At 45.3% G+C, this 12396-nt stretch overlaps 1 protein-coding gene across 4 annotated transcripts in view; it reads left to right on the top strand.

Moving 5' to 3' along the window:
• Positions 1–12396, top strand: part of alms1 (ALMS1 centrosome and basal body associated protein) — an 82631-nt gene that overhangs the window by 18939 nt on the left and 51296 nt on the right. For all 4 annotated transcript variants that reach the window (XM_090221481.1, XM_090221480.1, XM_090221479.1 and 1 more), the window contains exon 9: positions 3773–3888. In XM_090221481.1, coding sequence (XP_090077607.1) covers positions 3773–3888 — 116 coding nt within the window. The remainder of the gene's footprint in view (positions 1–3772; positions 3889–12396) is intronic.

The following is a 12396-nucleotide window of genomic DNA, read 5'->3' as shown; positions in this document are numbered from 1 at the left end:
GAGCTGAGGCCTTGTCTGACCCGAGCCCGGTGAGCTGAGGCCTTGTTTGACCCAAGCCCGGTGAGCTTAGGCCTTGTCTGACCCAAGCCCGGTGGGCTGAAGCCTGAGGCCTTGTCTGACCCAAGCCCGGTGCCCTGAAGCCTGAGGCCTGGTCTGACCCAAGCCCGGTGAGCTGCCTGGTCTGATCCAAGCCCGGTGAGCTGAGGCCTTGTCTGACCCAAGCCCGGTGAGCTGAGGCCTGGTCTGACCCAAGCCCGGTGAGCTGAGGCCTTGTCTGACCCGAGCCCGGTGAGCTGAGGCCTGGTCTGACCCAAGCCCGGTGAGCTGAGGCCTGGTCTGACCCAAGCCCGGTGAGCTGAGGCCTAGTCTGACCCAAGCCCGGTGAGCTGAGGCCTGGTCTGACCCATGCCCGGTGAGCTGAGGCCTTGTCTGACCCAAGCCTGGTGAGCTGAGGCCTTGTCTGACCCGAGCCCGGTGAGCTGAGGCCTTGTTTGACCCAAGCCCGGTGAGCTTAGGCCTTGTCTGACCCTAGCCCGGTGGGCTGAAGCCTGAGGCCTTGTCTGACCCAAGCCCGGTGCCCTGAAGCCTGAGGCCTGGTCTGACCCAAGCCCGGTGAGCTGCCTGGTCTGACCCAAGCCCGGTGAGCTGAGGCCTTGTCTGACCCAAGCCCGGTGAGCTGAGGCCTGGTCTGACCCAAGCCCGGTGAGCTGAGGCCTTGTCTGACCCGAGCCCGGTGAGCTGAGGCCTTGTTTGACCCAAGCCCGGTGAGCTGAGGCCTTGTCTGACCCAAGCCCGGTGAGCTTAGGCCTTGTCTGACCCAAGCCCGGTGCCCTGAAGCCTGAGGCCTGGTCTGACCCAAGCCCGGTGAGCTGCCTGGCTGACCCAAGCCCGGTGAGCTGAGGCCTTGTCTGACCCGAGCCCGGTGAGCTGAGGCCTTGTCTGACCCAAGCCCGGTGAGCTGAGGCCTGGTCTGACCCAAGTCCGGTGCCCTGAAGCCTGAGGCCTGGTCTTACCCAAGCCCGGTGAGCTGAGGCCTGGTCTGACCCGAGCCCGGTGAGCTGAGGCCTGGTCTGGTACGACATCACTGAAGTTAAATGATCCCGAAACCGAAATAAAAAAAGCAGATTTCTAGGAAACAGTAAGCTGTATTGATTTAAACTGGGTTTGAGACCAGTGGTGAAGGCAGGCGGCAGCATCGTGAGGAGACGAGGAAACAGCCATTGGGCCTAGAAAAAGCCCAGAGGAAAACTCCCCTTAGTTAAGATCAACTGAATTATAAACAGACTGGAATAAAGTAAGCTAATGCAAATAAAGGCATGTCTCAAAGCTTACAGTATACTGGAACTCCCTAAGTCATATCCAACTGATATACTCATTATGGGGAGGTAGGTAGCCTAGTGGTTAGAGTGTAGGGGCGGTAGGTAGTCTAGTGGTTAGAGTGTAGGGGCGGTAGGTAGCCTAGTGGTTAGAGTGTAGGGGAGGCAGGTAGCCTAGTGGTTAGACTGTAGGGGAGGCAGGTAGCCTAGTGGTTAGAGTGTAGAGGAGGCAGGTAGCCTAGTGGTTAGAGTGTAGGGGCAGCAGGTAGCCTAGTGGTTAGAGTGTAGGGGCAGCAGGTAGCCTAGTGGTTAGAGTGTAGGGGAGGCAGGTAGCCTAGTGGTTAGAGTGTAGGGGCAGCAGGTAGCCTAGTGGTTAGAGTGTAGGGGCAGCAGGTAGCCTAGTGGTTAGAGTGTAGGGGAGGCAGGGTAGTCTAGTGGTTAGAGTGTAGAGTCGGCAGTTAGCCTAGTCGTTAGTGTGTATGGGGGGCAGGTAGCCTAGTGGTTTGTGTACTGGCGGTAGGTAGACTAGTGGTTAGTGTAGGGGGGGCAGGTATTTTTACATAGTGGTGCATCTAAGCCAGCAATAGGATAACCTTGGCTTGGTGACCATTTTGGGGATTTTATACACTTTAAATGGGCATTTCTGATTTTTGTATTTATTTCCCAGGCAGTGGTGTAAATTACTTAAGTAAAAATTCTTGAAAGTACTACTTCAGTTGTTTTTCTGGGTATCTGTACTTTGCTATTTATAATTTTTGACCATTTTTACTTCCCTACATTCTTGAAGAAAATGAAGTACTTTTTACTCCATACATTTTCCCCCGAAACCCAGACGTCCATGTTGAATGCTTATCAGGACAGAAAAATGGTCTAATTCACGCACTCAAAATAACATCCCAGTCATCCCTACTGCCTCTTATCTGGCGGACTCTCTAAACACATGATTCATTTGTAAATGGAGAGTTGGAGAGTTGGAGAGTGCCCCTGGCTGTCTGTAAATTAAACACAACAAGAACACGTTGCTGTCTGGTTTGCTTAATATCAGGACTTTTAAACTGTTATGGATGATGCGAATGTTGCAGCTTTTCGTTAGAAATCGCGCAACATTTCAAAGTCCTGCTACTCATGCCAGGAATATAGTATATGCATATGATAAGTATGTGTGGATAGAAAACACTCTGAAGTCTCTAAAACTGGTTAAATCGGGTCTGTGGCTATAACAGAACGTGTTTAGGAGTAAAAATCCCTGGTAAAACTGTTTACCAAAAACACAAAAACAATATTCGTCCGCCATTCAATGTATTGTTTAAGGCGACAGAAAATAAATGAGGATCCCCTGTAAACGCCTACAGCTTCCACACGATGTCGCCATTGCTGTCAATTTCTGACTCATTTATCCTTGGTTACGACACGAATAGACCCCTCCTTTCTTGAGGCGCATCACAGTATGTTGTGAAACTGAAAAAATGGACGATGATTTCCAGACTTGCTGCTATCGAATACAGATCGCCCCGTAATCAATTTGATACATCATTAACGTTTATTAATACCTAAAGTTGGTTTAGAAAAGTCGTTTGAAGTGATTTGTAAAAGTTTATAGGCGACTTTTGTAATTTTAAAAAGTGACGTTGCGTCTTGTAAATGGACTTTTCTCAGCATCAGACTGGTCTTCAGCAAATGACATTTTGGGTATACAATGACGGATTTAATCGGGAAAAAGACCCAATTGTGATGTTTATGGGACATATAGGAGTGCCAACAAAGAAGCTCGTGCAAGGTAATGAATGTTTTATATTTTATTTCTGCGTTTTGGGTAGTGCCGGCAACCGCAAAATCTGTTGTTTACGTGTCGTGCTGGTATTTTGGGGGGTTGCATGCTATCAGATAATAGCTTCTCATGCTTTCGCCGAAAAGCATTTTACAAATCTGACTCGGTGGCTAGATTCACAACGAGTGTAGCTTTTAATTCAGTACCTTGCATGTGTATTTTTATGAACGTTTGAGCTTTATCGAGTACTTTACTCAAGTACTATAGGTGGCGCTCTGAAATTTCCACTGAGCTATCCCTGTGCAGGGACCACCTCCATTTTAAAAGATTTTTAGCCTACTTTTACTTTTGATACTTGAGTAAATTTTAGCAATTACATTTACTTTTAAATATATAAATATATTTAAGTATATTTAAAAATACTAAGGATATTTAAAACCAAATAGTTTGACACTTTTTCTTTCTTGTAGTATTTTACTGGGTGACTTTTACTCGAGTCGTTTTCTATTAAGGTATCTTTACTTTTACTGCAGTATGACAGTTGGGTACTTTTTCCACCACTGTTCCCGGGACACTCTGGATAAATACTAATTATTATTTTTTTAAAGCTAATTAAAGATAATTCCCAGGTTATAACCTACATGTTGATGTTTGTATCCCAACTTGCCCTGATTGTGTCAACCCCCAGAGTGGCTGAGGCTGAAGGTGTCGGGGCAGCACTGTGAAACTCTGGAGCTCAACACGGAGGATAGACAACGCATAGAGGAGATCAAGAGAGAGATACTCTTTAAACACCCACTACAGGTACTTTCTTAGTCACTCAATACCAAACACCCACTACAGGTACTGTCATAGTCGCTCCTACTCAATACCAAACACCCACCCACTAAAGGTACTATCAGGAATCACTCCTGAACACCAAATGTATAGGCAAGGCTCAACTTCCTCACTCTCTGTTTTAAACCATGTGAATGTTGTCTCATTTTGATGCTAGCCTCCTCTCCTTGGACTGCCCCGGTGTGGTGGGTAAGGTAACTGTGAGGTGTGTCAGTCTCAGGCATGGTGTGATGTTCCAAGAAATCTGTTTATGAACCTGTTACACCAACTAGCCTATCCTAGCATCTAAGCAGGTTTTAGATGTTTCACAATTTTGTTGTAGTCCTGAACTAGCTCATCTTATCCACCTTGTCAGGGGCTTTATAATGAGCAGTAGTACTGAACTAGCTCATCTTATCCAGCTTGTCAAGGGCTTGATAATGAGCAGTAGTACTGAACTAGCTCATCTTATCCACCTTGTCAAGGGCTTGACAATGAGCAGTAGTCCTGAACTAGCTCATCTTATCCACCTTGATAATGAGCAGTAGTCCTGAACTAGCTCATCTTATCCACTTTGATAATGAGCAGTAGTCCTGAACTAGCTCATCTTATCCACCTTGTCAAGGGCTTGATAATGAGCAGTAGTCCTGAACTAGCTCATCTTATCCACCTTGATAATGAGCAGTAGTCCTGAACTAGCTCATCTTATCCACCTTGTCAAGGGCTTGATAATGAGCAGTAGTCCTGAACTAGCTCATCTTATCCACCTTGTCAAGGGCTTGATAATGAGCAGTAGTCCTGAACTAGCTCATCTTATCCACCTTGATAATGAGCAGTAGTCCTGAACTAGCTCATCTTATCCACTTTGATAATGAGCAGTAGTCCTGAACTAGCTCATCTTATCCACCTTGTCAAGGGCTTGATAATGAGCAGTAGTCCTGAACTAGCTCATCTTATCCACCTTGTCAAGGGCTTGATAATGAGCAGTAGTCCTGAACTAGCTCATCTTATCCACCTTGTCAAGGGCTTGATGATAAGCAGTAGTCCTGAACTAGCTCATCTTATCCACCTTGTCAAGGGCTTGATAATGAGCAGTAGTCCTGAACTAGCTCATCTTATCCAGCTTGTCAAGGGCTTGATAATGAGCAGTAGTCCTGAACTAGCTCATCTTATCCAGCTTGTCAAGGGCCTGATAATGAGCAGTAGTCCTGAACTAGCTCATCTTATCCACCTTGTCAAGGGCTTGATGATGAGCAGTAGTCCTGAACTAGCTCATCTTATCCACCTTGTCAAGGGCTTGATAATGAGCAGTAGTCCTGAACTAGCTCATCTTATCCACCTTGTCAAGGGCTTAATGATGAGCAGTAGTCCTGAACTAGCTCATCTTATCCACCTTGTCAAGGGCTTGATAATGAGCAGTAGTCCTGAACTAGCTCATCTTATCCAGCTTGTCAAGGGCTTGATAATGAGCAGTAGTCCTGAACTAGCTCATCTTATCCACCTTGTCAAGGGCTTGATAATGAGCAGTAGTCCTGAACTAGCTCATCTTATCCACCTTGTCAAGGGCTTGATGATGAGCAGTAGTCCTGAACTAGCTCATCTTATCCACCTTGTCAAGGGCTTGATAATGAGCAGTAGTCCTGAACTAGCTCATCTTATCCACCTTGTCAAGGGCTTGATAATGAGCAGTAGTCCTGAACTAGCTCATCTTATCCACCTTGTCAAGGGCTTGATAATGAGCAGTAGTCCTGAACTAGCTCATCTTATCCACCTTGTCAAGGGCTTGATAATGAGCAGTAGTCCTGAACTAGCTGATCTTATCCACCTTGTCAAGGGCTTGATGATGAGCAGTAGTCCTGAACTAGCTCATCTTATCCACCTTGTCAAGGGCTTGATAATGAGCAGTAGTCCTGAACTAGCTCATCTTATCCACCCTGATAATGAGCAGTAGTCCTGAACTAGCTCATCTTATCCACCTTGATAATGAGCAGTAGTCCTGAACTAGCTCATCTTATCCACCTTGTCAAGGGCTTGATAATGAGCAGTAGTCCTGAACTAGCTCATCTTATCCACCTTGTCAAGGGCTTGATAATGAGCAGTAGTCCTGAACTAGCTCATCTCATCCACCTTGTCAAGGGCTTGATGATGAGCAGTAGTCCTAAACTCGCTCATCTTATCCACCTTGTCAAGGGCTTGATAATGAGCAGTAGTCCTGAACTAGCTCATCTTATCCAGCTTGTCAAGGGCTTGATAATGAGCAGTAGTCCTGAACTAGCTCATCTTATCCAGCTTGTCAAGGGCTTGATAATGAGCAGTAGTCCTGAACTAGCTCATCTTATCCACCTTGTCAAGGGCTTGATGATGAGCAGTAGTCCTGAACTAGCTCATCTTATCCACCTTGTCAAGGGCTTGATAATGAGCAGTAGTCCTGAACTAGCTCATCTTATCCACCTTGTCAAGGGCTTGATGATGAGCAGTAGTCCTGAACTAGCTCATCTTATCCACCTTGTCAAGGGCTTGATAATGAGCAGTAGTCCTGAACTAGCTCATCTTATCCAGCTTGTCAAGGGCTTGATAATGAGCAGTAGTCCTGAACTAGCTCATCTTATCCAGCTTGTCAAGGGCTTGATAATGAGCAGTAGTCCTGAACTAGCTCATCTTATCCAGCTTGTCAAGGGCTTGATAATGAGCAGTAGTCCTGAACTAGCTCATCTTATCCACCTTGTCAAGGGCTTGATAATGAGCAGTAGTCCTGAACTAGCTCATCTTATCCACCTTGTCAAGGGCTTGATAATGAGCAGTAGTCCTGAACTAGCTGATCTTATCCACCTTGTCAAGGGCTTGATGATGAGCAGTAGTCCTGAACTAGCTCATCTTATCCACCTTGTCAAGGGCTTGATAATGAGCAGTAGTCCTGAACTAGCTCATCTTATCCACCCTGATAATGAGCAGTAGTCCTGAACTAGCTCATCTTATCCACCTTGATAATGAGCAGTAGTCCTGAACTAGCTCATCTTATCCACCTTGTCAAGGGCTTGATAATGAGCAGTAGTCCTGAACTAGCTCATCTTATCCACCTTGTCAAGGGCTTGATAATGAGCAGTAGTCCTGAACTAGCTCATCTCATCCACCTTGTCAAGGGCTTGATGATGAGCAGTAGTCCTAAACTCGCTCATCTTATCCACCTTGTCAAGGGCTTGATAATGAGCAGTAGTCCTGAACTAGCTCATCTTATCCAGCTTGTCAAGGGCTTGATAATGAGCAGTAGTCCTGAACTAGCTCATCTTATCCAGCTCTTCAAGGGCTTGATAATGAGCAGTAGTCCTGAACTAGCTCATCTTATCCACCTTGTCAAGGGCTTGATGATGAGCAGTAGTCCTGAACTAGCTCATCTTATCCACCTTGTCAAGGGCTTGATAATGAGCAGTAGTCCTGAACTAGCTCATCTTATCCACCTTGTCAAGGGCTTGATGATGAGCAGTAGTCCTGAACTAGCTCATCTTATCCACCTTGTCAAGGGCTTGATAATGAGCAGTAGTCCTGAACTAGCTCATCTTATCCAGCTTGTCAAGGGCTTGATAATGAGCAGTAGTCCTGAACTAGCTCATCTTATCCAGCTTGTCAAGGGCTTGATAATGAGCAGTAGTCCTGAACTAGCTCATCTTATCCAGCTTGTCAAGGGCTTGATAATGAGCAGTAGTCCTGAACTAGCTCATCTTATCCACCTTGTCAAGGGCTTGATAATGAGCAGTAGTCCTGAACTAGCTCATCTTATCCACCTTGTCAAGGGCTTGATGATGAGCAGTAGTCCTGAACTAGCTCATCTTATCCACCTTGTCAAGGGCTTGATAATGAGCAGTAGTCCTGAACTAGCTCATCTTATCCACCTTGTCAAGGGCTTGATAATGAGCAGTAGTCCTGAACTAGCTCATCTTATCCACCTTGTCAAGGGCTTGATAATGAGCAGTAGTCCTGAACTAGCTCATCTTATCCACCTTGTCAAGGGCTTGATAATGAGCAGTAGTCCTGAACTAGCTGATCTTATCCATCTTGTCAAGGGCTTGATGATGAGCAGTAGTCCTGAACTAGCTCATCTTATCCACCTTGTCAAGGGCTTGATAATGAGCAGTAGTCCTGAACTAGCTCATCTTATCCACCCTGATAATGAGCAGTAGTCCTGAACTAGCTCATCTTATCCACCTTGATAATGAGCAGTAGTCCTGAACTAGCTCATCTTATCCACCTTGTCAAGGGCTTGATAATGAGCAGTAGTCCTGAACTAGCTCATCTTATCCACCTTGTCAAGGGCTTGATAATGAGCAGTAGTCCTGAACTAGCTCATCTTATCCACCTTGATAATGAGCAGTAGTCCTGAACTAGCTCATCTTATCCACCTTGATAATGAGCAGTAGTCCTGAACTAGCTCATCTTATCCACCTTGTCAAGGGCTTGATAATGAGCAGTAGTCCTGAACTAGCTCATCTTATCCACCTTGTCAAGGGCTTGATAATGAGCAGTAGTCCTGAACTAGCTCATCTTATCCACCTTGTCAAGGGCTTGATGATGAGCAGTAGTCCTGAACTAGCTCATCTTATCCACCTTGTCAAGGGCTTGATAATGAGCAGTAGTCCTGAACTAGCTCATCTTATCCAGCTTGTCAAGGGCTTGATAATGAGCAGTAGTCCTGAACTAGCTCATCTTATCCAGCTTGTCAAGGGCTTGATAATGAGCAGTAGTCCTGAACTAGCTCATCTTATCCACCTTGTCAAGGGCTTGATAATGAGCAGTAGTCCTGAACTAGCTCATCTTATCCACCTTGTCAAGGGCTTGATGATGAGCAGTAGTCCTGAACTAGCTCATCTTATCCACCTTGTCAAGGGCTTGATAATGAGCAGTAGTCCTGAACTAGCTCATCTTATCCAGCTTGTCAAGGGCTTGATAATGAGCAGTAGTCCTGAACTAGCTCATCTCATCCACCTTGTCAAGGGCTTGATGATGAGCAGTAGTCCTGAACTCGCTCATCTTATCCACCTTGTCAAGGGCTTGATAATGAGCAGTAGTCCTGAACTAGCTCATCTTATCCAGCTTGTCAAGGGCTTGATAATGAGCAGTAGTCCTGAACTAGCTCATCTTATCCAGCTTGTCATGGGCTTGATAATGAGCAGTAGTCCTGAACTAGCTCATCTTATCCACCTTGTCAAGGGCTTGATGATGAGCAGTAGTCCTGAACTAGCTCATCTTATCCACCTTGTCAAGGGCTTGATAATGAGCAGTAGTCCTGAACTAGCTCATCTTATCCACCTTGTCAAGGGCTTGATGATGAGCAGTAGTCCTGAACTAGCTCATCTTATCCACCTTGTCAAGGGCTTGATAATGAGCAGTAGTCCTGAACTAGCTCATCTTATCCAGCTTGTCAAGGGCTTGATAATGAGCAGTAGTCCTGAACTAGCTCATCTTATCCAGCTTGTCAAGGGCTTGATAATGAGCAGTAGTCCTGAACTAGCTCATCTTATCCAGCTTGTCAAGGGCTTGATAATGAGCAGTAGTCCTGAACTAGCTCATCTTATCCACCTTGTCAAGGGCTTGATAATGAGCAGTAGTCCTGAACTAGATCATCTTATCCACCTTGTCAAGGGCTTGATAATGAGCAGTAGTCCTGAACTAGCTCATCTTATCCACCTTGTCAAGGGCTTGATAATGAGCAGTAGTCCTGAACTAGCTCATCTTATCCACCTTGTCAATGGCTTGATAATGAGCAGTAGTCCTGAACTAGCTGATCTTATCCATCTTGTCAAGGGCTTGATGATGAGCAGTAGTCCTGAACTAGCTCATCTTATCCACCTTGTCAAGGGCTTGATAATGAGCAGTAGTCCTGAACTAGCTCATCTTATCCACCCTGATAATGAGCAGTAGTCCTGAACTAGCTCATCTTATCCACCTTGATAATGAGCAGTAGTCCTGAACTAGCTCATCTTATCCACCTTGTCAAGGGCTTGATAATGAGCAGTAGTCCTGAACTAGCTCATCTTATCCACCTTGTCAAGGGCTTGATAATGAGCAGTAGTCCTGAACTAGCTCATCTTATCCACCTTGATAATGAGCAGTAGTCCTGAACTAGCTCATCTTATCCACCTTGATAATGAGCAGTAGTCCTGAACTAGCTCATCTTATCCACCTTGATAATGAGCAGTAGTCCTGAACTAGCTCATCTTATCCACCTTGTCAAGGGCTTGATGATGAGCAGTAGTCCTGAACTAGCTCATCTTATCCACCTTGTCAAGGGCTTGATAATGAGCAGTAGTCCTGAACTAGCTCATCTTATCCAGCTTGTCAAGGGCTTGATAATGAGCAGTAGTCCTGAACTAGCTCATCTTATCCAGCTTGTCAAGGGCTTGATAATGAGCAGTAGTCCTGAACTAGCTCATCTTATCCACCTTGTCAAGGGCTTGATAATGAGCAGTAGTCCTGAACTAGCTCATCTTATCCACCTTGTCAAGGGCTTGATGATGAGCAGTAGTCCTGAACTAGCTCATCTTATCCACCTTGTCAAGGGCTTGATAATGAGCAGTAGTCCTGAACTAGCTCATCTTATCCAGCTTGTCAAGGGCTTGATAATGAGCAGTAGTCCTGAACTAGCTCATCTTATCCACCTTGTCAAGGGCTTGATAATGAGCAGTAGTCCTGAACTAGCTCATCTTATCCACCTTGATAATGAGCAGTAGTCCTGAACTAGCTCATCTTATCCACCTTGATAATGAGCAGTAGTCCTGAACTAGCTCATCTTATCCACCTTGATAATGAGCAGTAGTCCTGAACTAGCTCATCTTATCCACCTTGTCAAGGGCTTGATGATGAGCAGTAGTCCTGAACTAGCTCATCTTATCCACCTTGTCAAGGGCTTGATAATGAGCAGTAGTCCTGAACTAGCTCATCTTATCCAGCTTGTCAAGGGCTTGATAATGAGCAGTAGTCCTGAACTAGCTCATCTTATCCAGCTTGTCAAGGGCTTGATAATGAGCAGTAGTCCTGAACTAGCTCATCTTATCCACCTTGTCAAGGGCTTGATAATGAGCAGTAGTCCTGAACTAGCTCATCTTATCCACCTTGTCAAGGGCTTGATGATGAGCAGTAGTCCTGAACTAGCTCATCTTATCCACCTTGTCAAGGGCTTGATAATGAGCAGTAGTCCTGAACTAGCTCATCTTATCCAGCTTGTCAAGGGCTCGATAATGAGCAGTAGTCCTGAACTAGCTCATCTTATCCAGCTTGTCAAGGGCTTGATAATGAGCAGTAGTCCTGAAGTAGCTCATCTTATCCAGCTTGTCAAGGGCTTGATAATGAGCAGTAGTCCTGAACTAGCTCATCTTATCCACCTTGTCAAGGGCTTGATAATGAGCAGTAGTCCTGAACTAGCTCATCTTATCCACCTTGTCAAGGGCTTGATGATGAGCAGTAGTCCTGAACTAGCTCATCTTATCCACCTTGTCAAGGGCTTGATAATGAGCAGTAGTCCTGAACTAGCTCATCTTATCCACCTTGTCAAGGGCTTGATGATGAGCAGTAGTCCTGAACTAGCTCATCTTATCCACCTTGTCAAGGGCTTGATAATGAGCAGTAGTCCTGAACTAGCTCATCTTATCCACCTTGTCAAGGGCTTGATAATGAACAGTAGTCCTGAACTAGCTCATCTTATCCACCTTGTCAAGGGCTTGATAATGAGCAGTAGTCCTGAACTAGCTCATCTTATCCACCTTGTCAAGGGCTTGATAATGAGCAGTAGTCCTGAACTAGCTCATCTTATCCACCTTGTCAAGGGCTTGATGATGAGCAGTAGTCCTGAACTAGCTCATCTTATCCACCTTGTCAAGGGCTTGATAATGAGCAGTAGTCCTGAACTAGCTCATCTTATCCACCTTGTCAAGGGCTTGATAATGAGCAGTAGTCCTGAACTAGCTCATCTTATCCACCTTGTCAAGGGCTTGATAATGAGCAGTAGTCCTGAACTAGCTCATCTTATCCACCTTGTCAAGGGCTTAATAATGAGTTGACTATCTCCAGAATAGATCAAACACGTGGAATGGCTGGGTGTGGTGGTTCTTCTTCAAGAATGTTGTTTTTCAAACCTCTTAACTATCTTTGCTAAGGTTGAAAAATTTTCGTAACTGAAAATAAAATCCCAGGTTTTCCAGCAATCCCTAGTTGTAGGATTCCTGGATTTCCTGCTTATTCCCTCCTAATTCCAGGAATATTCAAACCAGGATTTCTAGAAAACCAGGTAGTTTTTGGTAAAGATACAGTAATTTTGCGATCCTACTCTAAGCAGTTTTCTACTATTGCTACTCTCTGTTATGAGAGGGAAGATGGCGTCGTACTGTATGCCTGCCGTCTTGCTAGCTCCAACCCACGTTGCTATTTTGTGATTCTTTTGACGTTTATCTTAACTTTTTTTTTCTCACTTAAATGTATCGGCTATCATTTCTTATTGTTCGACTTTTT

Source organism: Oncorhynchus mykiss, chromosome 25 (genome assembly GCF_057628025.1).
Source record: "Oncorhynchus mykiss isolate SJ-2025 chromosome 25, ASM5762802v1, whole genome shotgun sequence".
NCBI classification, from domain to species: domain Eukaryota; kingdom Metazoa; phylum Chordata; class Actinopteri; order Salmoniformes; family Salmonidae; genus Oncorhynchus; species Oncorhynchus mykiss.
This window is presented reverse-complemented; position numbering and strand designations above follow the sequence as displayed.